This window comes from Dermacentor silvarum, chromosome 2 (genome assembly GCF_013339745.2).
Source record: "Dermacentor silvarum isolate Dsil-2018 chromosome 2, BIME_Dsil_1.4, whole genome shotgun sequence".
In the NCBI taxonomy this organism is placed as follows: domain Eukaryota; kingdom Metazoa; phylum Arthropoda; class Arachnida; order Ixodida; family Ixodidae; genus Dermacentor; species Dermacentor silvarum.
The window spans coordinates 89,803,521-89,830,792 of NC_051155.1; the positions used below are offsets into that span (position 1 = coordinate 89,803,521).

The following is a 27,272-nucleotide window of genomic DNA, read 5'->3' on the forward strand; positions in this document are numbered from 1 at the left end:
GTTTTTCGACGAGGTGGACTGTTTAGTACTTGACTCTGCGGGGAAATTTGGGTGGGAAATCATTGATGAAAAGATTATGTAGTAATCGGCGCGTTTATTAAGTAGTAAGCACTTCATGACCACCTACCGAAGATAGAGTGTACAGAGGGTAGTCCACTACCACTTGGTACCGTACTTCTAGCATTTCTGCTTGGGAAGGCAAGACACTTGGCTAGTTGATTCTGGTTGATACAAAACTAGAGAAAAAGACACGGACGAACGAGCACAAAACGATAAGATCCCCATCTGTGGTCTGACAAAAGTAACTTGTCCTTATGTACGTGTACTAGAATTCTAGTACGCTGTAGCCATAGTGCAACAAAACGCTTCAGAATGATCCGGCAACGTTTCGAAGTCGTGAAAAGAAAGCTTTACTGCGAGCACAGCTCTAATGGCGATAATGAAGCCGCTTCGTTTGTTTTCGTTAGTTTAAAATTTTTGCACGACCTTAAATTGCTCAAAAACGGCCATTCAAATATTATTTCATTAAAAACCACACCAACAAGTAAAATTTAAAGGGCTTACTTTCTGAAAAGTATCAAAACTTTTCTGACGGAAAAATATTAAAATTTTTGCGACAATATTAACTTAGTTTGGTGGCGCTTGATGTTATTCTAGCACATAGGGCACGCTTCCGGCAGTCATCCACACGGGATGATAGAGTGGATTCTTGCCATTGCTTTCCTGCGCTGTCTAGTAGTAGTGTAGCGACTGTAGGCGCAGCGAGTGTCGGAGATTTCGCCGTTTGTCTCACGGTTTCACTTTCTGCTTCGCCGCATCGTTTCCTCGCCGTGACACCGCCGTGCGGGGCGAACGATGGACGACGAGCTGGAGGGCGAAGTCGTGCAGGAAATCTTCTGGGCACACGTGAGCCTGGTGTCGCGAGCGGCCCGCACCGAACTGCTGCCGATGGCGGACGCGGCCGCCTTCTACGTGCGCCTGTACGTGTTGCGGCCGGGCACGCTCGCCGTGTTCGTGGCGCTGCTGGCCGCGGTGCTGCTGTGCCAGTCGACGAACGACGCCTGGCTGCGGCTACTGCTGCGCCGCTTCGAGCTCCTGGGCCGGCCCGACGCCGTCAAGAAGCTGCTGATGCGCAGCCAGCCCGTCGGATCGGCCACCGAGCGTCGCTCCTGGGAGATGCAGGTCAGTCTCCATCACGTACACCACACTTCGGCGCGTTTATTTGCAAAGCGCCCCGATTCGCTGGGCCGCAGGTATCGAGAAAGGACGAGACACGCATGTTCTGATCTATGCTTTCGCTTGGGTACTCTGGACATGCAAATCAACACGAAAGCACACACAACAGTCTGATCGTTGTCGATTGAATCTACGCCGACGGTGATCTTAGGTCGTTATTTGCAGCAACCAGTGGCGACTGATGTGTGCCCTGTTGCCTTTTTATCACCTGAGGCAGACAGTGCGGAAAAGGTTATTTGCAGCAACCAGTGGCGACTGATGTGTGCCCTGTTGCCTTTTTATCACCTGAGGCGGAGAGCGCTGTGTCAGCTGGCAGTTTGGAATTACCAGGTGGATGAAAAGGAGCGCTACGGCAAACGGTTCTGGCCTACGTTGCCAGGCTACACATACTAGAATCACTTAATCATGCCCGTGATGTTCAAAATGTTTCTCGGACCGAGCTTGAAAAGTCGTATAATTAATTTAGGCATATTATGTTTTTGTTGTTGACTAGGTAAGCTACTGCTAACCATCATAGCTTAATAGTGCCATCCCTGTCACTCAGCAAGAAAATTTTGAGCCTTCACGTAAGCCACTGCTCCTGCTGCTCACAATACTAACTGCCCTGCTGTTACATTGAGTCTGTTTGTGGCGTCGTACTTTGGAAGAGTTCACGACGACAATGGCTTGAATGCTAACAGGCACTTGTTCAAAAAGCGGGGTCCTCAACCTGTCTTTTCTTGAATGCAATGTAACCTATTTTCCTTGCCTCTACCTTTTACTTTTCCACTGCTGCTGTCTTAACCACTTGGCGTGGTTAAGAGCGCGCATAATAATACTACCTGGCAGGAGTGCGGGAGAGGGGAAAAGCAATGTTATAAAGTATGCCTTCTTTGGGATCTGTTAGGTAGACCTTTTTATAAGAACTCCCCGGGCATTGCCACAATACCATCTGGAGCTCCGGGACGTCTCCACAATACCCTCTGGACTGCTGTAATTACACGTTAGCCCCCTGCGAAACATTTGCAGAAGCTGCAGCACTTACTCTGTACTCACAAGCAACAGCTCAGAAAGGAGAATGGGTAGAAGAATCACAAAAACTCTTCACCTGTGGCAGCTCACATACATGAGAGGAGCGGGGAAGAGGGGAAAGGCGACGTCAGAAAGTGTGCTTTGTCAGGGGTGTCTTCAATGAAGTAAATGCTACCACTAGGCATGCCAACACTTGCGGACAAACTGGAGAAATGTAAATTCAAGGTATGTTCGGTTCTTCCTATTTCTGAAAAATAAAGACCATACAAGTTTGTCCATGTGGAGGACTGACACAGGGCATGCGGACGCAAAGCAGCATTAAAACACCCCAGCCAGAAGATGGCACTACCCAAGCGGCTGCCCAGCAAACCAACACTTCTGCCATGATGCGATGCATTGTGTGAGGCAATGACAGTGCCAACCTTCTCACTGGCTACGAAAAATGGCACACAACAATGCCTGAACACATCTTGCTGTGTGTTCTATGTACTACGTAGGCAAACACAAGTGGGGCACTCAAGGTAACATTTAACATGACCTCCCAGTTCTTGTATTGCAGCAACCACTGATCAACTTACATTTGTCGTCAACATCACCACCAATTATCGTGAATCAGCACAAACAGCACAGAAAGCTTCGCTTACACCGGTTCCCACAGTGCGTAGGATGCGCACGATTTATGGACAGAAACTCTCCCAGCCTGTCACCTTGCATGTTTTGACGGAATGTTTTATAGGTGGTTGTATACATATTACACGCATATTTTAACAAACATGGTTGCGTTAACTCGTGCTACAGTTGCATCAGCCCATCTCTTGAGGAAGGCTGTATGATATATTCAAGCCTGCCATATGGGTTCAGCTCTACAAGTCTTTGATAACCTTACAGGAGCACTGACTGGCACAACGATCAGCACAGTGTCACAGAAAGCATCTGCAAACGTATGGATGGTACGCGCATGGGCGTGCAGAGCGTTCTCCTGTCTAAGCGTCGAGTGGAGTAGCCTTGCAAGTGATGCTTGGGCATGACGCTTAAGACCTTCGCTACTTTCACAGTTGTACGCCATGACGCAACACTGACGATGATGCCAGTCTGCGCTGTTGCGAGATTTTTAGAAAATTGGAGAGCTGTACCTGTTGATGCAAGCAAGGTTTGCAATACTCGTAAAAAGTTGTCTCATTGTCTATACAGTGCCAACAGACCTCGTCCTGTAGTGGTCTTCATTCAAGCTTACAGTGTTAAGAAAACAAATTTTTTGATGTTTTTCTGTCATAAAAATATGGGAAGCCTATACTCCATTTCATACATAACAGGCAACACTGTGGAGGCCAAAGAACTTTACCTCACTGTTCGCAATAGTGACCAGAAAATAGTGTGTCACATATGGAGGAAAGATATAGGTACACGTCGTGTAATTTGACGTTAACGTTAGATGTCGTGCTTTCTTCACGTTGCAACATATGGCTCAATTATTACTCGGAAGGCGTTGCAGATCTCAACCAATTTACCATTGAACAAGCTGAGTGGCCCATTTATTAATGGCCACAGCGCACCACTAGCCCTCTCGACCAGCACATAGTAATGTCGCATACTGGAAGCACAGAGCTGCACAAATAATATGCGATTACACATAACTTGGCATCCACAAGGTCTAAAGTATTAAGTAATTATTCTGTAAAAGACATCTGCACTGCAAAACACTTGGAGTGAGGCTTCTATGACCGCAGTACTCGCGTAGCTTCCGCAGTGTTTCCTGCTAAGTATGAAGCAGAGTATAGATTCAAGAAGCTGCATTTAGTACTGCAGAACAGCATCATAGCCTTTTGCTAGAGTGTAGAGCTGCACAAACATTCAAAACTTTTGAATAACGAATCGAATATTATCCTATTCGATTCAGTTCTCGAATTGAATAGTGTCACTGTTATAGTAGGTAATCGAATCGAATAGTCACCATTCGGAAATGCGAATGCTTTCCAAATACTTTACGTGGCGGTCTGTACACAATCAAGCATAAAATTGAAGCAAAAATGCTGTAACTTTCATTCCATCCACAGTGGACATAACATACTAGAGCATGCTGCGTCGCTCAGAAAGATACTTTTACTGTTAGACACAATCATTCGCAATAAAATATTCTTTAGACGTAGCATTTGGCAGTTGCTATTGTTTAGCACTATTTATAAATGCAGCACCTGTGTCCTCTCATCTTATTAAATCAGAATAGCTTTCATTGCAACATACTTTATACAATAGCAGCACCATCTGCTGCGACCATTTGAACTGAAGAAATCTTTTTTTTTTTTTTTTTTTTTCACTCTGCCATTGCCACAGGTGACATGCATGTTTGATTTGGTCATGAAGGTACACATAGACATTGTTGGCTTACAATATTACCTTTATGTACTTTATATGATAATGCACGATCGCTTATGCTCTGAGGAGCCATGAGTTATGAACAGTCTGCTTAGTTGTTCCTAATGCTTTCTTCTGGCATTTAAAAAAGCAGGCTTTATAATATGCAGTTTAATGACATAAACTTTTCATTGTTTTGAATATCGGGATGCATGATGGCACTTAGAGGTGGCACTTGCATGTGCCACCTCTAATATGTCATGTCTAAGTGCTTTTGGAACGATAACTTCGATAGTTAGTAGGAACGATGCTCTGCCAGTAGCCAGGTGGTAAAGGCGATACAGCAATCCTTTTTCTTCTATAAATTCGTAGCTGTGGCCCTTTGTTGGTGAGAAGGCTGTACATTATTCGCAAACTATTCGAAAATGATTCGATGTATTTGATTTGAATTACTTCTTGGAACACTATTCAATTCGTATTCCATTTGGTCTCAAAAACTGCTATTCACGCACCCCTACTAGAGCGCTGCAGCGCAGTAGTTGCATGACACTGGCTTTTCCTTGGCTTAGTCGCAAATTCTTAGTCAGCAGAGCCTGAAAGGCTCAGTCATGCTTGTTCAAAACATTTAGTATAAAAAGCAGCATGTAATATATCTGAATCAGAACAGTCTTAATATAATCCCTGAGGGTGTGAACAGTATACAATTTTTTCTTTCTAAGAAGCTCTTTCGAGTTGGGTTTGGGTTTAGCAAGAAGCTCAGCAGTCTTCCGCAGTATATCCGTTTCATAATTTGCAAGTGCGCTTCTCTGCATTGCACATTTGTCCAACTAATGGAAGCATCGGTCATAGTTTAACTGGAGTGCAAGCTGCACATGCTGGGGCTTCTTTAGCACACAGTTGCATAATGGGAGCCACATTTACATTTTCCATGTCATAAGACAAGCAAACTGCGCTTGTATGTGCCGATTGCAAAAATTATTACACCACTGTTAATGTAGCTAACTGCCTTGTGGGAAAACAAGCTTGAAAGCTATATAAAGAGTTCATTGGTGCCACTTCCAGGACAATGGCAACAGCCTTAATAGCAGTACTGACATATTTCTACATAACCCTAGAACATATAACCCTAGAAAAGCTTACTGGCAAGCCTCTGAGTGCCCAAAGGAATTTATTGCGATAGCTTTTCTACGGCCAATTTCAGTTTCGTTTCCCAAGAGGTTGCCATGTCGTGACGTGAGGACGCAGAATGCAGTCACGTGGGAGCAGGGCATTGCGACATTTTTTTTTACACTCACTCTGGCTCGCTCGGTCACCTCCTATGGTGCTACTTGTTGCGAGGGCCAGTGTAGCAGCACAGCAGACGTCAGCGAGCAGAAGCGTCTCAGAACATTGCGGTATCCTGCACCCACCTGACTGCCTTCTGCCACCATGACATCACGAAACGTTCAAGGGTGCAGGGGAAGAACACAAGCACACCAACATGTGAACCAGGAAGTTTGGCAAACTGCAGAATAGGGGGAGTGTCCAAACGGCACTTAGGGGCTTGCAAATCCCTCACGCAATGCGAACTCGTGCCAGGCAGAATGATTACAATAAAAAACAAACGAACCAGTGGCTGTGTGCTGTGGGTTCGCATGATCGTGGTAGTACAGCTTGTATGTGCAGGCAGTCAGCTTTTAAAAATGCTTTCCAACTTTATGACACTTCGTGAAAGCACTGCTAGTGTGACAATGAAACAGTGGAGCACCATGTTGGCTGCACAACATCTAATGCTACGCAAACCCGGAGGCAGCGGTTTTGGCTTACTGCAGCTCTTGTCGCTTACTGTCAGGGAAGCTGTACATCATGTTCATATTATTAAACCATCTTCAAAAGTAGAGTTCGTTCCACCGCATAAAATTTTGAAAGTTGTGGTTGTCGCCTAGCGAACAGAAAACCAACGAATGGCATTTGCACACTAAGGCAACAGAGTGCGCAGACAAGTGCCAGAAAAACCATTGGTGACACTTTGTAGCATCATTCATGCATGAACACTTTCTGCATCAGCAAGTGCTGATAGTCCAGTATCTGGCACAGAATGATTGAAGTATCCACCTTGAATTAAACAGTTCTGGTGTCTGCTGCATAAGACCCATGCGCCCCTAGACCTAGAGCAAACACCAAAGTGTTAGCAGCGGCGATAGCAGCACTGCAACATGGCACCCATTGGCAGAACAACTGCCGTTGTAGTGAGAGCACACCTGTCAGCGCACATACAAACACTGATGTAGACAAAACTTGTGCGCTAAACTACAGCTGAAGGATTATTGCTGCAGAACAGGTGTTTATGGACATGCTACATCAAATGCACGTGCAGCTGCAATGGTGGGAAGGGACCGAGGGAGCACATGAAAGAGATAAGACCTTAAAGCAACAAACTGAGCAACAAGAGGCCTAAAGAATGCACCTGTTTTGATGTCGCATGTACTTAAACACCTGTCTTGCAGCAATAAACATTTAGTTGCAGGTCAGCATTTGTGTTTGTCTCTATCGGTGTGCGCACATGTGAGTATAGGTGTGCTGTCTCTAGGGCAATGGCCAAACTACAAGGACATGGCAACTAAGTGAGGCAGGATCAGAAGAAGTGCTCTATTCGCCTGCTCACACTCAATATGGTGCATCTTGGGATAGAAATGATGCCGTCATGCCCACTTTCAAGGGTTCCACAGCATCTTAGTTTGACATGAATAATGATTGAAGTTCTTTGTAGACAGAAATCTTTTGTAGGCATTTTCCCCTACAAATGTGAGATTGACTTGACTGTTTCCTCCATACTGTGAGTACTTTTGTGGTGACTGAGATCCTAGCTTTTTCTCCCTGCGCATCCGTGCTGACTTGTTCAGTAAATGTGTTGCACAGGTTAGCAGCTGCAACTGACATGGAAACCTTCTTCCTTCTGCAGGCAAAGCACGCAGGCGTGTTTGCAATGCAGGGGCGCAGGCCACGCATGGAGGACCGTTTCTGCATTCTCAGCGATGAGCAGCACGATCTTCATCTTTATGGAGTCTTCGATGGTCATGGCGGTGAGGTAAGTTGACAGTGTTGGCTAGGGGGGGGGGGCTTCAATTACAGCAGCTGCTATCATAGCCTAAGGTCCCCTGCAATATGAGTGAGATACAGTCAAACCTTGATGCAGTGAAACTGAATACAGCAAATTCATCATCATCATCAGCCTATATTTTATGTCCACTGCAGGACGAAGGCCTCTCCCTGTGATCTCCAATTGCCCCTGTCTTGCGCTAGCATATTCCAATTTGCGCTTGCAAATTTCCTAACTTCATCATCCCATCTGGTTTTCTGCTGACCTCGACTTCCCTTCCCTTCTCTTGGTATCCATTCTGTAACCCTAATGGTCCACCGGTTATCCATCCTACGCATTACATGGCCTGCCCAGCTCCATTTCTTCCGCTTAATTCCAACTAAAATATCGGCTATCCCCATTTGTTCTCTGATCCACACCGCTTTCTTCCTGTCTCTTAACGTTAGTCCTAAGATTTTTCGTTCCATCGCTCTTTGTGCGGTCCTTAGCTTGTTCTCGAGCTTCTTTGTTAACCTCCAAGTTTCTGCCCCATATGATAGCACCGGTAGAATGCAATGATTGTACACTTTTCTTTTCAACGACAGTGGTAAGCTCTTAGTCAAGATTTGGCAATGCCTGCCGTATGCACTCCAACCCAATTTTATTCTTCTGTATACTTCTTTCTCGTGATCAGGGTCAGGGATATACAGCAAATTATATTGAAGTAAATGTAGAATGCTTCTCACCTATATCAGCTTGTAAGAATACAGTCGAATCCACTTATACCAGTATTAAAGTCCCTGGAAAATTCCATTGTTATAACTGATAATTGTTATAACTAGGTTGCAAAAAAAAAAAAAACGGAGGGCGCAGACATCCAAATAATTTAATTAGACAAAGAAGTGCAGTTAAACCCACTTATAACATTATCAGTTTCAACAATTGCTTGGATGTAACAATGAGCAGCTGCGGCACCGTGCATTTTTGTGTGTGTTCTATGGCACAATAAACCACTTAGTATATAATGTTCCCATGCTGTATTGTTGGTTATAAAAAGTAAATCTAGCTACTGGGTGTCTGCACTAAAAAAAGAAGGAATGCGAAATCCTGGTTGAGAAACAAAATTTGAGCCCCCGCCTGGCCGCTTCCGCTTGCATGCCGCATACCTTTGCGGCATTGCCAGCATTGCACGCCTCTCTTCTGTCTCCCTTCCACCCCTACGAAACAAGAGTCGAGACCACCGATGAGCATCAGTGAGGTGGCCATCGTTGTAGTCAACTCTTGTTTCGGAGGGGTGGAAGGGAGATGGAAGAGAGGCACACAAGGCTGGCAATGCAGCAAAAGATTTCGCGTTACTTTTTCTTCCGACATAGACACCCTGTGGCCTGATTGAATTGCTATAACAAGTAACGCGACATGTCAACATTGTAGTAAGGGGTTTGTTTTACCATAGAACTCGCACAAAATTTCATGGTGCCCTGGCTGCCTTGTTGTCTGATATATTGTTAAGACCAGTATTTTAAGTGGTGCTTGACTGTATGTGCTTATAATGATACTTTCCTGTCTGATGCAGTTTCACTTTAATGAGATTCGACGTATTTATCTTAAAGGGCCCCTCACCAACCCCTGTTCGAAATTTTGGTTATACCCAGGGACATGGTGGTGTTTCATATTGGTTCTTATTAGCGGTCATTATGTTGTGCATGTAAAAACATAAATAAATAATTAAAAAAAACTGTCTTGCTTAATATCGCATATAATGACCTGGAAGCAGTACTTCCACATACATGGAGAGTGAAACCATTGCCTCATGTTTCTTGTCATAAACACAACGGTGGAGACCTAACAAGTAGTAGGTTGGCATGCTGATACTGCACCTTGTATTTTCATTGACGTCATCTCGTGGTTTTCGAAACACCCTTCATGGGTACCTTTCATCATCTGTTATGACATAGTAACCGCAGATGCGTTGTTAAAGGATACAGTGGTCGCCGAGCGTTGTTGATATTTAAAAAAAATAATTTTTTTTTGATTTATTGGCACCAGAGTTTTTTTGTTTGTTTTTATCTCTCTTGGAGAAAAGCTTGTTTCTTTAACTTGTTTTTCTTATCTTGTATGTTTTGTAGGAACACAGCCTTTACCAGGGATGTTGCAAAGGCAACGTTCTATATTTGTCTGTCTTTTCAAGCTTCTATGTGAAATAGAAAAATGCACCAAGGCACATCAAAGTTACAAAACCTTTCCGATTTAGGCTGTGTTTTTTCAAAATTTTTCAAAATTTCGTTTCTTTTGTGCATAAGAAATGCATAGAAGTTATTCACATTTAAGTGTACTAAAATGAGCAAGGAATGGTTTTCTACCCAACTTTTTTAGTTTGCAGTGAATTCGAACATGAAGGCAGAAAGTATTGTAATAAGGAGTAACAGGACGCCCGTTGTACCACCATCAATTTTTTTATTTTTTTTTAATGTGCCGGGAGCGCTTTTTGGTAATAGGAGTTTTTGTTATGTGCAATTTGAGTATGCTTACATGACATTAAAAAAGACAAAATAAAAAATATTGAGCGGACAGGCATGTTCGATCTTGCATGGAATCACCCTACTCACTCACTAACATTCACAGCCACACAATTCATTCTTAGTGGCGCTCACTAAAGCTCATATTTGCATCGACTCCCATTCATCAGCACTCCCTCACATACATGCCGCACTTCGATGGAGGCAAAATGCAGAAACGCCCATGTGCTTCCGTTGTAGTGCACATTAAAAAACCCCAGGTGGTCAAAATTAATCCGGAGCCCTCCACTACGGCGTGCCTCATAATCAGAACTGGTTTTGGCACGTAAAACCCCAGAATGAAGAAAAAGAAGAATACATACTATATCACTCACACTTGCTGACAGTCACTCACATGCCTACTCGCATTCACACACACTCACTGTCACTGACTTTTGTTCATAGTCACGTTAACCCGCACATCTGCTCACATCTTTCATTAACTCTGTATCACGCGTATGGAATGAGGGAGTAAGAGTCAGTTTACTTGAGAGTGAGTACACTGACCTATGGTGTAGCACTATACGCTGATGATGACAGACCACACTCTTAAAAATGTTTGCACCCTTTGGGGTGTCCCACAACAATAATCGTCATCTGCCTTGCTTGTGTTTGCTTTCTTTAACGCTGCGAGCCCGGTCCTTCCAGGTCACGAACGGCATGTGCATTATCAGGGTGACATAGCATTCTCAACAGGAAAGTAGCGAGAGCGCGGAGTTTTCAAGAAAGGAAACGAAAGCAGTGCAGATTACGATTATTGTTGTGGGACAAGATACACCCCAAAGGGTGCAAACTTTTTTAAAAGTGCAGGGAGAAGCACCATGAAGAACGGGTCAGTGACATGTGCAAACCCTTGTGATGCTGCAGGTGGCATCAGACTTTGCTGAGCAGCGCCTGTTTCCCTCACTGATGCCGAAGCTTGTGGAGGCTGTGCAGCGGCAGCAAGCCGGAGGTAGCGGCGAGACAGTGGAGCAACTGCTGTCAGAATTCTCGCAGCTGCTCACCGATGAGATCCTGCAGTTGGACACCGACCTCCTGGTCATCCTGAAGAATCGGCATGACCTCTCAGGTTTGTATTGTTGTTAACGGCTGTCTGCATTTGCATATTGGCTCTTGTGACGAGTTTCTGACACAGTGCTTCTAAATAGCACTTTTCGGACGCTCAGTCGTGGCATTCCTTTCATGCATCGAAGAATGCACCTTTCACAGCAGTCTGCAGTACACCGCAAAAGAACGACTTGCAGTAGTCGCGGGAACCATTCTGAGGCGGCACTTCAAGACTCCGGAGCAAGCATGTGACAAGCGGGCACGATACATGTCGTGGGAGGGCAGCTTGCACAATAGTTTTGGAACCGCTATCACGGACCACAATGAGGCAGCAGCACTTCGAAACTCGAGCACGTGGCGAGCATGAACGACACACCGTGGAAGGATGCCTAGCCAAAACTTAGTAACGGTAGGGGAGGGCCTTTGCCAGTCGGGCCTCCTTTCTCCGCGATTGGTCTCCTCTCTCCTTCCATTCTCTGTTCTATGTCTGGTGTCTTTCGCCCCTGAATCACATGCAGGTAATCCTACTTCAGTTAGCGACAAAAACACGGGCAATTTGTAATCTTTTGAACATCCCATGAGATGTCAAAGCGCTGAATGAAACCTGTGTTGTTATTAAAAATCCGCGTAGGCCTCCTGCTGTGCTCGTTCTTTGCCTGTCTTGACAATAGCAGCAGCCACACATAAAGTGGGTGGAGGAGGGTATTTACTTCGTGCACAAGGGCATTGAAATTTTTCTACTAATCTATCATTTGTTTGGTAAGCTGCCTTTGCCCCCCTACACATAGGGATTTTGACTTCATGCGTGCGGTATGCGACCAAGGTGCACTCATTGTCGGAGGGAAAGAAGGATTTCCACTGCATGGACATGCGCAAGCCTTTAGGGCCATTACAGGCCTGATTGCATGGTCGTTAAAAAGTAATCAGGATAAGTTTGTGAAAGAAGCAGCAGCATGAGGGCACGACCCGTGCGTCAAAACTGCTGCAAAGCTTTTTCGCTGAAGTGGGGTGCTCACCCTCTTTTTCTTTTTTTTTCGCAAACACGGATCTGACACAGACACACGCATGTGCAGATCTGATATAACCTGCATTCCTCTTTTTTTCCATGTGCCTTTTCTCTTTGCGTACTTTGGAACAGTTTAGAAAGGTCTTATCATATGCACCGTCTACCCGAATGCATAAGTTCCTTCACTCCACTGACGCAGATGCACTTTGCACGGCTTGTCCCAGAGGCAGGCATTTCACATAGTCTGCATTTTGTTAGCAGAATGCAGCGAAGAGTAGGCGAGACGAGTCTTTCACCGAATACTGTCCCTGACCGATATTCCTAACTCTGCTGCGGCTGGATAATAAATAGACGGTAATGTAATAGTAGCAGAGTTAAGAGAAATAGTGTTACCGTTCAGCAAAGAAACTTCACAAGAAGTAAGCTTTAGTATAGCATGATAGCGTACTTTCCGTGAGGGACGCTATTCAACTATCTACTTTAAACTTTGCACACCATCTACACATAAGTAATTTTATCTATTCGCCAAGCCTTGCGTGTGCGTCCAAAAAAGTGTGAAAGGCAGCACAATGACAGCCAGGAGCGTATTGTATTTGTACTTTCCATGTCTGATAATCCACGGCGAAATCACAAGCCTGTTGTCCTTGGCCTCCAAGATATCCTGATCTCAAAGGTCATATGCCATCGTGCCTATTTCTCGACTTCACCGACTGGTGGCGCAGCCATCCCGTAAGTTTCTTTCATTAGGCTTCAACACATTCGAAACGACAAGTGATCTCGAAAGATCGGCAAGGTTAATCATAATACTCTATCGTCGAAGTGGCCTGAGACTATGGAAAGCCGTTTACACTGTCATTTCTCATTTGCTACGAATGAAATGAATTCTACAGAAGGGACGCCAGGTTCAGTTTGAAGCAGGCGGTCGGGAGGACCGCCACCATGTTTATACGTAAGCTTACACAAAGACAGTAACGTTAAATCTGAGAAATAGTGTGCATACGCTAATTGCTATGGGTCGTTTGGCATTCTAAGCATGTACACTTCGATCCCGCTAAGCCCGCTAAACTAAAACTGTCTGATGTCGAAATTACAGGCAGTGCAAAATAACGGATTTGCTAGAATGTCTTTATTCAACAAGTGGATCTACTAAAACTTAACACGTTGCTGTGTGCATATACGCCTGCATGCAATGTGTTCAGCCTGTATTTCGGTCATGGTTGTGCTACATGTTAGGTGAAAGTACGATCAATACATGTACCAAACCAGCCTCCCACGTCAACAGTTCGATGGCGGTCAGACAACAGGCGCATGATCGCGGGTCTTTTTGCAGCAGTTCCCGCAAGGGCACCTTGAGTATCAAGGTGATGGTGCTTGGCGCCACCACGGACCCTTAGCCCCCATACCGAAGCTGTCATCCGCACCGTGGCGAAAGGTTTTGAGGTGAAGGGTAGAAACCATGAATGGTGGCGGTCGGGGCCATGGTCAAGCTCCGGCCGATGGGCTCTTCGTCTGTGTACCAGGCGACGAGCCCCGGGACCTTCCTGTGAATAAGACGGTGAAACACAGGTGACATTCTAGGAACCGTCGGCATATCCATATCGCATGAGTACTTTTTCTTCCAAAAAACCCGATCGGTCCCTGAAAAGGGGCCGCACCGAAGACATGTTAGACAAAACTCGAACTCAATGTGATCACTTCACACGCTTCCTGATTATACACTCTCTTGTAGACAATGACTCTGTTGCTGCAATGTCCGTTTTTGTTATCGCTAGGACCCTTGAGAAGCTGATAGGCAAAAACTATGAAGCAAAGAAACTGTCATCCGGTGATCTTCTTGTTGAAGTGTCAAAGAAAGATCATTCCGACATCCTCCTCAAGCAAAAGCAGTTCGCCCACTTACAGGTGTCCGTTACCCCCCATCGCAGTTCAAGGCGTCATATCAGAACGTGATCTGATCCGCGAAACAGACTCTGACCTCCTCGATGGCTTCAGAGATCAAGGTGTCATCGCCCTACGCCGCATCACCATAAGGCGAAACGGTGAAGATGTAGTGACACCCCATATCGTCTTGACGTTTAATCGTTCCCGTCTACCAGACGCTGTGAAAGCAGAGTTTATTCACTGCAAAGTCCGCCCCTATGTCCCAAACCCGAGAAGATGCTTCAAGTGCCAGAAGTACGGACACGGATCCAACACATGTCGCGGAAAACTCACCTGTGCAAAGTGTGGTGCTCACGAGCATCCAACCGAAAGTTGCAGTGCCACTCAAACAGAATGTCCCAACTGTCATGGGCCGCACGCTGCGTACTCGCGAACCTGTGAAATCTTCCAAAATGAGAAAAAAATAATTCAAATCAAGGTAACTGAAAACATAACATTCCCTGAAGCCCGGAAGAAGCTCTCGCTACTCTCCGCAAGATCCTACGTTGACGCAGCGCGCCGGGGGGCCGGGCGGCGTCTAGTTACGGTGGGCACGCAGTACAGCTTTGCTGATGCGCGCCTTTCTCGGCCCCCCAGCAAGCAGCCATCGGCTGCACCAACCTTCCAAGTTCCAGAGGTCAACTTCTCACACTCCTCTGGAACAACACAGACAACTGAGAGGGAGTCTACCCTTCTTGACAAACCCTCATCCGCTTCCGAGTCTCCGCCGGAAGCAATGGAAGTGACCCCGGGATCCTCGGTGTCTCCGACGCTGAGAGAGTCCCCCAAAGAGAGGCGGAGTTTTCTAGACCGCCTCAAACAGAAAAAACATCCGCCAGTCAAGCCGCCTAACAAAGGCGGTGACACTTGAATAACTCGTCCCCTTATCACTCGCAAAAATGGCTGCTGAGAGCATTATACACTGGAACTGCCGAGGGCTACTCAGGAATCTGGATGACATATATGAAATACTTGCACAATACCAACCAAACATACTTTGCCTCCAGGAAACACACTTAAACCCAACACGCACAAACTTTCTCAAAGAATATGCAGTATACCGGAAAGACAGGCAAGGCACTGCCGACTCATCGGGTGGCGTCGCTATTGTTGTGCAGAACACAATTCCCTGTCAGCGTATCACACTACTTACTGATTTAGAGGCAGTGGCAATACGGGCTCTAACTTTTGGTAGAATAATAACTGTATGCTCCCTATATATTCCTCCGGACCATCACCTATCCGTCCAAGAATTTGAAAAACTTATTGACCAGCTCCCGGATCCATTCATGTTGGTTGGAGATTTCAATGCACACCACCCACTATGGGGATGTTCAAGAGTTGATTCCCGAGGTGCACTAATCGAAAAATTTCTATTGTCCTCCGGTTCCTGTATATTTAATAAAAAAGACCCAACATATTTTAATTTAGCACACAACTCATACACAGCAATAGACCTTGCTATTGGCTCTCCGGTGCTCTTGGCAACCACTGAGTGGGCTGTTATCGATAATCTGTACGGAAGCGACCATTTTCCTGTTTGCTTAAAACACACAGGAAACATAAATATGGTTGTAAATAATCATAGGAAATTTAAAGAACAGGCTGCTGATTGGAAGAAGTTCCGAGAACTCTCAAAACTGCCCAGTTCTCCAATCGTAGACCTAGGGATAGACGAATTACAATCCATGATCACTCTGCATATTATAGAAGCCGCACAGAAGTCAATCCCACAGACATCAAATAAGACACAAAACAAACGTAGGCCATGGTGGAATGCGGAGTGCAAGAATGCCCGTGAGAACCAAAACAAAGCATGGTCGAAATTCCGCAGGTATCCTACAGTTAACAATTTAACAGACTTCAAGCGTGCTAAAGCAAATGGCAGGCGTATCCGACGTGCATCCAAACGGGAAAGCTGGCAGTCATTCCTCTCATCTGTAAACTCCTACACAGATACACATAAAGTGTACAACAGACTTAGAGCACTTCAAGGGCGCAGTGCTCACCCAGTGCCTCTGGTCAGCACTGCTGGTGATACACCGGAACACCAAGCAGATGCAATAGGTCAACATTTTGAATATATTTTCAGCTCAGCACATTATACAGACTCCTTCATGCGACACAAGCTAGCGGAGGAGCGGAAACCTATCCGTGATAAAAGGCCATCCACAGGAGGGTACAATAGCCCTTTCACTATGGAGGAATTGAAGGCGGCTCTGGGAACATGTGGCAACTCAGCAGCAGGCCCAGACAGGATTACTTATGGCATGCTCAAGCACATACATGAACACACCCTTATAAGCATCCTCTTTCTGTTTAATAAGATATGGTCCTTTGGGCGCCTACCCAAAGCCTGGAAAGAGGCTGTTATCATACCAATCCTCAAACAAGGAAAGGAAGCCACGCTTGCAGCAAGTTACAGGCCCATTGCCTTGACTAGTTGCTTGTGCAAGGTGTTTGAAAAAATGATAAACCGCCGCCTCGTTTATTTCCTTGAATATAACGGCCTTCTTGACCAACGTCAAGCTGGATTCAGGCCTGGTCGGTCGACAACTGACCAGCTTGTAGCATTTGAATCTTATGTCAGGGATGCCTTTATCCACAAACAACATTGTCTTTCTGTATTCTTTGACCTGGAAAAAGCTTATGACACGACCTGGCGTTATGGCATTCTCCGTGATCTGCATTCTCTTGGAGTCTCGGGAAACATGCTCAATACTATAGAAAGCTACCTCTCCGAACGCACCTTCGTGGTTCGTCTTGGAAATGCTCTATCGAAGCGGTTCATACAGGAGAATGGCGTTCCCCAAGGTGGCGTTCTCAGCTGCACGCTTTTCATAGTTAAAATGAACTCTCTAAGAAGTGTGTTGCCCAAAACTATCTCTTACTCTGTTTACGTTGACGATGTCCAGATCAGTTTCAAATCCTGCAACTTGGCCATCTGTGAACGGCAAATTCAGTTGGGGGTAAATAAACTCTCAAGCTGGGCAGACGAAAATGGGTTTAAATTCAACTGTGGCAAAACCGTCTGTTTACCTTTTTCTCAGCAGCGTGGCATTAGGCCAGACCCCAACATCACACTGAACGGGCAGACCATAGCCGTTAAACAAGATCACAAATTCCTAGGCGTTGTGGTAGATAAAAAGCTCCCCTTTGTTCCACATATCAAGCAGTTGCGATTGAAATGCTTGAAAGCATTGAACTTACTAAAGATCCTTTCCCATCAGTCATGGGGTACAGACCGTGACTGTCTGCTAAACCTTCTGAATAGCGTTGTCCTATCACGTATTGACTATGGCTCGGTAGTGTACGAATCAGCATCAAAGTCTGCGCTAAAGATGCTTGACCCCGTGTACCACCTTGGGCTCCGTCTGGCCACTGGTGCTTTCAGAACTAGCCCAATAGCCAGCCTGTATGTTGAGGCGAACAGATGGTCACTGGAACGACGAAGGCAGTACACAAGCATAGTGTATGCCACTAAGGTGCTCTCTCATGCAGAGCATCCATCTGGTGAACTCTTGCAGGACACAAGCAACACCCAGTTGTTCTTGAGACGACCATCAGCAACGCCACCATATCCCGTTAGAGTCGCGTCACACATTGAAAGCCTGCAGATACCGGCCTCCAACCTCCAGGTGGTGTCCCACAAAGACGCCATTGCGCCCTGGGAAATACACGCTGTTCACTGTGATATGTCATTTCTTGAGGTGGGCAAACATGGGAATCCGCTCGCAATAAATCAGCACTTTATGTACTTGCAGGCAAAATACAGGTGTGCAGAGTATTACACTGACGCCTCTAAGTCTTCAGCTGTCGCATGTGCCGCACATGGCCCACAATTCTCCGAATCGAAAACAATGAACGAACATACAAGCATATTTACTGCAGAATGCTGTGGCATCCTCCTAGCCGTAAAGCACATCCTACAGAATAAACAACCAGCCTCCATCATATATACAGACTCCCTCAGTGCAGTGACTGCGTTGTCATCCGGTAAAAAGCATAAAAATCCAATAACTAATTTCCTTCTAAAATGTCTCATGTCGGCTCACAAATCTAAACTTAAAATCACACTGTGCTGGGTACCGGGGCACTGCAACATAGCTGGAAATGAGGTAGCTGACAGACTTGCGCAGTCAGCTGCTCTCCGTAATTCTATTGACATAGATAATATACCCTACGAGGACCTCAGGCCACAGATTAGAAACAGAATCCGTAGGCAATGGCAAGAAGAATGGGATGGAGCAACTGAAAACAAACTGCACACAATAAAGCCATTAATAGGAAGATATGCTACCGAGAAACGCGACAGACATAAAGAGGTTGCACTATGCAGGCTTAGAATAGGACACACACATGCAACACATTCACATCTGCTAAACAGTTCTCCAGCACCGCACTGTCCAAAATGTGGTGATCGACTGTCCGTCATCCATGTTCTCATCATGTGCAAGAGGCTAGAACCAGATAGGAGACGTCACTTCCCAGAACTGTACAGAAACCAAATACCTCCGCACCCGTCCTTCTTTCTCGGCGACTACCAAATGTTTTCATTAAAAAGAGTTTTTAAGTTTTTAGCGAGTGTAGGCTTCCTACGTGCGATTTCATATTTCCATTGAACTCAGCCTTGTCTCATTCCTGAGGAAATGGCTGAGATTTTTTATCTCACATGTCAGGCGCTCCGCACTCCTTGCCCTGACAAGGACTGTTGCTGAGGCTGCCTGACCTTGTAAATGTCATGCGCTTTGCCCATAATCATCAAATGTAATCATTACTCAATTATTTTAGGCCCTATACACCACTGTTTTTTATCCTTATCTTTTACTGCTTACTAACCTGAGTCGACCATCAACCTTGTGTTTGGCGCTCTTTGGCCTCAGTTGCCCTTGCGCCATAAAAATCTACCACTAACTAACTAACTTTTTGCAGCAGTTATTGTCCGACACTTCTCTTGCTTCATTGGCGCATACGTCGAGGGCAAAATTGGCATTGCTTTAAGCTTCTTAGAAATCCTGAGCGAAAAACATCGACCTATAAAGTCGCCCAAGACATAAAACAAATGTGGGAGATGCACCAAACGCATACACACGTGTGTCTTGGCCTTGGCTTGGCTTGTACCACGATCGGGGTGCAGTTGACTTCGCTAGTTTCGGTTTCAATGAGGTGCTGGCAACGGGCCTACAAAAACGTTGTTCTTTTTGCTTGCCTCAGTGGCCGAATTAGCACGCAGTCGTGCAGTGTTGTTCTCGCAAGGGTTCAGCACTCAGCTACCAGAGTGCTTGCTGTCTTTGTGATCGCCAGGTGCTCACCTTTACGCGCTCACTGAGAATCTTCTCTGCAAGGCAAAAAATTAACTGCTCAGAAAACTGAAGTTTACTTCTCAAGCTGCTTTGTAGATGGCAGAGCAAGTCCATAAGGGAACCAGGAGCCTTGAAATTGGGCGAGGAGCTCATGAATCACTTGTGACCAAAGTTCAGTAGGTGTGGTAAGGGAAGAGTGAAGAGCTTCAGGGTGGGCCACTACCACACACAAAACTCTTGTTCCCAATGGCCTCACCAAGTATTTCATAGAAAGAAAGGTGACGACAGAGCTGCCTGTCATTTATGGAACATGTCCGACCGATTGCCTCAGCTGGGGGATCTTTTTGACCTCTATTTGTAGCGGCAAGTAAAGAATGCTGGAGTGCATTGTGAAGGTCTCGCTCATCATTCATTCGCACTGTAGCGAAGCAGCCTGGACACTAAACATCAAGTAAGGGATGGCAATAAAGACATTTGGGATGATTGTGCATCATCGATGACTTTATCTGAAACCATATCCAGGTAGTCTAAATTAATGCAAAGCCTCCCCCCCCCCCCCCCCCCAATACAGTGTCTCATTACCTGCATTTCACTTTGGGGCATTATACCCCCAAAATTTTCTTGTCACGTTGCTGCAGTGATAACAGTATTTATTTGAATTTGCAAGAGCCTGTGCTGGGGGGGGGGGGGGGGGGCACATTTTTCAGGCCAGATTCTAAAACAGAGTGTGAATGAGATATTGGTAAAGCATTGAAGAGTTTTATTAAGGCTAGGATTTTTTTATCAGCATCACTTTTCAATTCCACTGGCAAGAAAATTGCACAAAGTGGTTTTAAACTATAGTAGCATGCACTAAAGGCTTGGTATGCCAGAAAAATAGACAGTATGCGAAATCAAGAGACCTGCAAGAAACAATACGGACACGCTGGCTTCACATTGTATAATATGTTATGACTTTCCTTTATGTTTAAGCATATTCTGCATCAAACTTGTCTCTGTGATTTGTCTCTTATTATTTATGTATGTTATCAATGTATTTTGAAATTGTGCTGTTGGTGTACATCTTTTTGTGTGCACTGGTGTACCTACTGTGTGTAAGTAAAGTCTTGCAAGTTGCACACCATCTGCTCTGTCAAACTTCTGAGGAAGGGGTGGTCAAGCTGTCCCTCACCGCATCTTTCTTTTTTTTTTTTTGCTTTCCAACTCGCATCATGTACATGGGTGTAGTTGTTGGTGAGAGAAAAGCCAACTCAACTTTCTTGCTCTTGGCTTTCTTTCAGGCTCAACGCTGCTGGTGGCACTGGTGCATGGCCATCACTTGGTGGTAGCCAATGTGGGTGACTCTCGGGGCGTGCTGGCTGACCGGCGGGGACAGGCCCTGCCTCTGTCGTTTGACCACAAGCCGCAGCAGGTTGGTTAATTTGACGGAGCAATTGTTTGTGGTTTTCCTCAGTCGGGGATGACAGTACCACAACCGTAATCTCTTATACCCCTGATATTCAGGCACATTATATTCCTTTGGACTATGGGACATCTATTCAATAGGCGGTCATGCAGGAAAACTTACACCAAAGGAATACCGTATTTACTCTATTCTAACGCGCCCTCGATTGTAACGCGCACCCGTTTTCCGTTTTCGTCGAAGCACTCATCCTTGGAATGTCACACCAGGTAATGGATGCGTGTCGTTTCGCACAAGCGCGAGGCATTGGACACGAAGAGTGAGCATCACGATGGCGTCGTAGCGTCGTATAGTGCTACAGTAGAACCCCGCTGTTACTTTCCCGGGTGCTGCATTTTCCCGGCTGTTAGTCGTTTTCGGCCAGTCCCGGCACAGCTCCCATAGAACCCAATGCATTGGTAACCCCGCTATTGCGTCGCAACTGTGGGACCGTTCCCACCTCATATGTTGTGAACTGCCACCCCGCGCCGGCCCGAGCGGCCATTTTGACTTTTCATGTCGCTTGGCTTGGTGGCTTGACGATGGCATTGGCCGCCCAAAGTGCCGGGGGCGACAACTATGACATATTTTCGGTTTCCACCAGCAAAAGTATGACCCTTTAGATCCGTATTTGCTATATAAAGATGGTGTCTATGAAGCGTTGTGGCCCTAAAATTGGTTTTGGCTCATAGATGTTCCGTATAAAGCCCAAGGGCGATAACGCAATCGCCTCGCGCCGTATGCTGTATGTGCGAGTGAAAACGTGCAAGGGGAGCCGACGACCGCATCTAAATCTCGCGCGCGCAAGAAAGAAAAGCAGGGAGGCAGCACGCCTTCTTCCATTGCGCTCGAGGCACCAGCGAGGGAGCGAGGGGGGAGAGATAGTGGGCAGCGTTGTACTGTACTCTGGCATCAACTGCGTACTGCGCGGTGGCGCGCAGTTGCGCGGGCCGTATCTTGAAAGCGATCTGTGTTGGGGAGAGTCTAGGCAGTGTAGGTGCATCGGTGGCTCATAGCTTTGTGCGTGCTGTGTGTTCTCGGCACTCAGTTTGCGTTGAAGTGATAGACAACAGCACGAAGTTCACTTCGCTCGCTTCTGCAGTGGCGCTTCTACACGCCGCCAGCATTTGACAGCGTGTGTCCGCACTCATCGAGTGTGATGTGTCACAGCTGTGTCTGCCAGCGCGTCGGCAACGTCCACTGGAAAAGGAGAGTGCCGGTTGGGGGGCTAGGCCAGCTGCATGCAAGCGGCAGGATCAGGTTTGAATGAAGGGAGGGGGAAAGGTCACGCCCGCGGCGGCAAGATTGCCGGGTCGAGGGATGCAGGCCCACCTCGCACACACTCGCAAGCACGCACACGTGTGCTCGCTTCGAATTCCGTCGCAGCGGAGAAGGTGCTTCTGGATGCTACTCGCGCAAAAATGACAAAATTTGGGGCGAAATCTCTAGGTTGTCGGCGGTGAAAATTAGTTATTTCGAGGGGGTCTCCCGCTGCCACTTCGTTACGTAGAGGTCTCAAATACATGTGCTTCTATGGAGTAACGGCAGGGAATAGAAAAACTTCGTTATATCCAGGAATTTGTCATATGGAGGTTCGTTATAACCAGGTTTAACTGTACTTAATATATTACAACTGCAACCTGTGGGTGCAAATTTAAGGCAAATCACATATTACTTGAGTGCTTGAATTCGTGGTTCTAGTATAGGCGATGTGCAATGTTCTGGTTGCAAGTGCAGGTGATGGCGCTGTAGCCACTGGTCGCTGAAACATGTCACTCCGCTTGTTTGGTGGTAAATAGGTTCAGATCTGCTAAGCCTTTCATGAAATAAATATGTCGCATTTCGCAACGTAAAAGTATGACACACGTGATACATTCGACTGATTCCTACCGTGCTCCAGCTTGGTTTCGAACGATGCGAAGGCCTCTCGACATTGGAGCCAGCGAAAGCATGCCCCAGTCAAACGTGCTAGCGGCTGCCAGAGCAGTTGGAGTAGCCACGTGATCAAGTTTCTGTTGGAGCTCGAAGATGAGAGTGCCTCCGAGCGCTGTCAGCTAGAGCACGGCGCTCTGAACGAACCAGGCGAATGTGTTCTGTTGCGGGCCAGGGTTTGGTAAACCTTCAACAGCGTCTGCTTAGAGCTCAAACCAGGTTGACCATCAGAGAGGGTCCGGCAGGGAAAGCGAGGCGATGTAAAAACAAATAACACAAGTTCAATACATAGTTACGGGTGAGCGGTGTGCTCCAAAGGAAACATACTAGAAACGTTCAGCGTGCATGCTCCTACATGCTACGGCAAAGCAAAAGTGTTCTCCACATGGCAAGCTTGCTGACTTTCTTATACCCTCCACCATCCGAGCATTCTCCCTCTCTCGTGCCCCCGCTGCAGGGGGCCTTGTTAGGACACGTCAGGGCAAACCAGACGTAGTGAGAGTTGGTGGTCGTAGTGGGTTGAACGTCCCCAGCGGGGTTGAGTTGCCGTCTAAATTGAGTTGTTGCTGGTTGCAAGGCGGCAAGGCAGGTTTCGCACATTCCTCGGACCCACACAACGGACACGTCTGTTCATGTTGACGAGCGACATCGTTAGGCACAATGTTTCCCTTGCGTTTGCACGTGTTCTGGGCATGGCCGCTCAAAGTGAATCGAAACAGTTCCAAGCCCTCGATTTGAGCCAGCCGAATGGAAACCACACCGCGAGAGCACTGAAGAGCGGCCAGTCGAGTGTACTATTCATGCAAATTTTGATGCTTGAAATACGAGTGGATGCATCATGAAACGCCCCAAATTCTTTACACTGAAACTTCAAGAAAAGAACTGTTAAAATTGTGCAAATGCTACTGCCAAATGAATGAGCAGCGTGTTTTGGCATTTTTTCCGAATCTTGTTTAAGTCGACCCACCTGATAATTCAATCAATATTGTAGGTCCCATCAGGTTCAAATTAATGGAAGTTAACTGTATATAGTACTACTAATTTATAACCATTTTAGTCAAAGTGAAATTTCATTGCATTTGACCTGTAATGTCCTTATAATCTTTTTTTTTTTTTTTTTTACAATTGTTGTAGAGCTTGTCACACCATGCAGACGGAACTAAATTTCTGGGCCCTGGGTGTAGAATGGTTGGAGGTTTGGAAGAGACAAATGAGGGGAGGGGGTGGGGGTCACAGTGCCACCATGCCTTTATAGCTTGGATCAGAGGAGTTGTAATGAATAGGGTTGTTCTGAAAGCAAGGTGGGTCTTCATTGAAACATGGAGTTGGTGTGGTTGGCACCATGTTCACTGACACGCCACCGTTACAAGGATCAGGGTCAGGGAAATACTGCACTGGAAGAGCAGCACCTTGACTGATCAGGCAGAGGGCCAGCGCCGTCCATCCTGCCGAAGGCATAAAACAGCCCTCAGTAGTCGCGATTGTGATGACAGGCAGCGGTTGCTGTGCTAGGACACTGGGTCATCACATTTTAAAGGCAAAAAAGGGACGACAAAACACTTGTGCTCGACAAACAGCAGTATTGACAAAGGCAGAGCTAGACTGTCGCCAAGTCCAGCAGTGCAAACCACCGTGTTCCAAAGCCCCGGGATTTCGGCGCCCTGCTTGCTTGCGCACATCATAGCTGATTGTGTTTCATGTTGTCATCGGCAGAGCTGCCGTTGTTTTATACGAGGCAATGGCACATTTGGTCTTTTACTGACTAGCAAATGGCCACGGCTGTCTGGGATAGCGAATGCCGGTAACATACACGTCATAACTTTGCAATTGTATGACAAACATTGCTTGGAATGTGCTGTTGCGAAGGCTTGTTTGTGGGCTTGTAGACGATGTTGCGCTGGTAATGGAGCACCGCATTCTGTGTTTATCTTGGGCATTTGCTGTATGCATCAACAGTCGCATCTTGGCTCTCATTCATAATACAATTTTGCATGAATTTCAATTGTGCATGATACTGTCCATGCTTGAAGAGAGATTTCATTAAAGCTGGTCTGAAGGAATGAAAGATGCCGTGCTAATAGTAGGACGAAAAATTGGCAGGACAGGATTGCAAGTTGTCACATTTCTTTCTTTAATGCCTTGTTTGATGTTCCCATGCAGCTGAAGGAGCACAAGCGCATTCGTGAAGCTGGTGGCTTCATCACCTTCAACGGCGTGTGGCGGGTCGCCGGAGTGTTGGCAACGTCCCGTGCACTGGGTGACTACCCGCTCAAAGAGCGTCGTCTGCTTGTTGCCCAGCCTGACGTGCTCACCTTCGACTTGTCTGGAGGGAACGGAGGAGGCGCTGCCTGTGCCGTGCTGGCCTCGGACGGCCTCTGGGACGCGCTGAGCAATGAACAGGCAGCGTTGCTGGCACTGCAGCACCTCGACGAACACCTCTGCGGGGCTCGGGAACTGGTCGTGCGAGCATTCAATGCCGGCTCCCTAGATAACATCACAGCACTCATCGTGGACTTGCGCAGCCGGGCAGTGGCAAACACTACAGTCAGTGAGTGATTTCTCTGTGGTACACACGCCGTCACGCACCGTCTGCTGCACACCAGTGGCCCTCCTGTCGGCAGTGTTGGCCTGTTGCAGCTTCAGGCTTTTTGCACTTGGAGTAGCCCTTGTCCAGACACCGTCTATGGGAACTCATCTCGGCAAGCCAGTGAGCAACAGGAGCTGTAATCTCTGTTGACTTTGTAATGTGTTTGTGCTGTCTTGTAGCACCTTTTTTCCTTTTTTTTTATTTAAGTTGAAGCATGCTGAACCACTCCTCTCCTTACTTGTTTGCTGTTCGTTGTTTGCAGTGACAGTTGTTGGCTTTTACCAACTAGTAGAGTATTATTCCGCTGTTGATGATTGCAGCACTATTGTACATAGTATTTATTTGTTCTGTACATAGTTCTTGGCGCTGGAAGCAGTTTGTCTGATGTGTTTGTAATTGCAGTGTCATGCGGCACAGCCTCCACAAACTCCCATGTCACACTGTCAAGTTCGTCGGCCACTGAATCTGCATGTTTTCGTGTTAGCAGAAATGTTGATGCTTGAAGTTGAGCAAGCAGAAACGAGTTATATGGCTCGATGTGTTTCTCACTTCTTGATAGTTTCTATAGACGTTATGACTGCCACAGTCCCTTTCTCAGGCAGAAAATTTTGTGTCCAAGCCAACCTGCTCTTTCATAAAGCTTCTCTTGAGGTTTCAGTGCCAGTGCTGTGGTGTCCTTTGGCCGTGCCTTATTTGCACTCTTTCAATTTCTTCAGTATAACAAGCCAACTCGCCTAGCAGCATACATCGTTAAAGGAGTTACTGCCACATGCCTTAAAAGCCGTAGAAGCTCTCCAGCTTCTGCAGCTTTCTGTGCTTTTACCTTTCCACATTTGACATGCTCCTTGCACATAAAAAAGATTACACATAGCAAGTGTGAAGGTTTGGAAATGCTCATAAGGTAGTTTAATTTGTTGCTTAAGTTGCTCCAGAAGTACTGGCCTTGCATCATTGACATAATGGGGATGTCATGACACAGGAAAATTAGGTGACGTCATGTAGCAATGAGGCTGGGCATGAAGACGTAACTAAATAAAATTAGATCTGGGCCTGTGTCTACTGGCTGTGCTTATGCATGGCTGCCCCAGCAATTGCATAAACGAAGCGAGCCAATGTCACATCACGGCAGGAGCTGGGTACTGAAGCAGACACTGGTTCATAGAAACAAATATATTTGTAAATTAGTGACGGCACTCTGACGGCTTGCTGGTATGTTTTCAAAGGTTTACTGGGTTTGGAAGTTCACCCAATGCGCTAGAAAAAAAAAATGTCACAGTTTCGCCCTAAGGGCGAAGCAATGAATGCGATAGCAACACAGCAATGCTATACGAAGTAAGGTGAGCGGCTTTGGTAGCAATATGAATTGTAGTAAACATGAGCTGATTAAGTAAGCAGGTGTGCTGCGCCGTAAGTAGACCGACATGAAGAGAGACTCGATGACCACGAGAAGGCGCCTGTGAAACGGTGGTGTTGATGAGAAGCGCTTCCCGTGGGCAGCGCGTGCGAAGGGACACACCTGTAGCGCTGCACTGCCGATCCGGGCAGCATTGCATGTGTAGCGTGCGTTGGAGAATGTGGCCCGACTATTACTAACTGAATGAACAAGCGTGGTGTGAGTGCGCACAAACAAACATGAATAGATCACACTGAATGACTGCAGACAACGACTGTCAAAACGCTGGCAGCAAGCAGCGGGCGAAGGTCCGTGCGGTCTATCGCTTCAACGGAAACTGAGCGGCGAATGCACGGCGCATAGAGGTCAGAGCCGTGTGGAGATAAGCGACGGTGTGAGCGAGCAACGAGCGCGGTTGCTGGCAGAGTAGA

General features: G+C 46.5%; 1 protein-coding gene across 1 annotated transcript; it reads left to right on the plus strand.

Annotated features, from left to right (window-relative positions):
• Positions 1-622: 622 nt before the first annotated feature.
• Positions 623-27,272, plus strand: LOC119441604 (protein phosphatase 1L). Its single transcript, XM_037706211.2, has 5 exons — positions 623-1,182; positions 7,541-7,666; positions 11,080-11,281; positions 20,769-20,899; positions 25,022-27,272. Exons 1-5 carry the CDS (start codon positions 856-858, stop codon positions 25,415-25,417), a joined length of 1,182 nt encoding a protein of 393 aa, XP_037562139.1. The 5' UTR covers positions 623-855; the 3' UTR covers positions 25,418-27,272.

Coding starts and splice junctions, on each gene's coding strand:
- LOC119441604 (XM_037706211.2), top strand. CDS start 856: ATGGACGACGAGCTGGAGGGCGAAGTCGTGCAGGAAATCTTCTGGGCA. Junction 1,183..7,540: donor GTCGCTCCTGGGAGATGCAG/GTCAGTCTCCAT, acceptor TTCCTTCTGCAG/GCAAAGCACGCAGGCGTGTT. Junction 20,900..25,021: donor TTGACCACAAGCCGCAGCAG/GTTGGTTAATTT, acceptor GTTCCCATGCAG/CTGAAGGAGCACAAGCGCAT.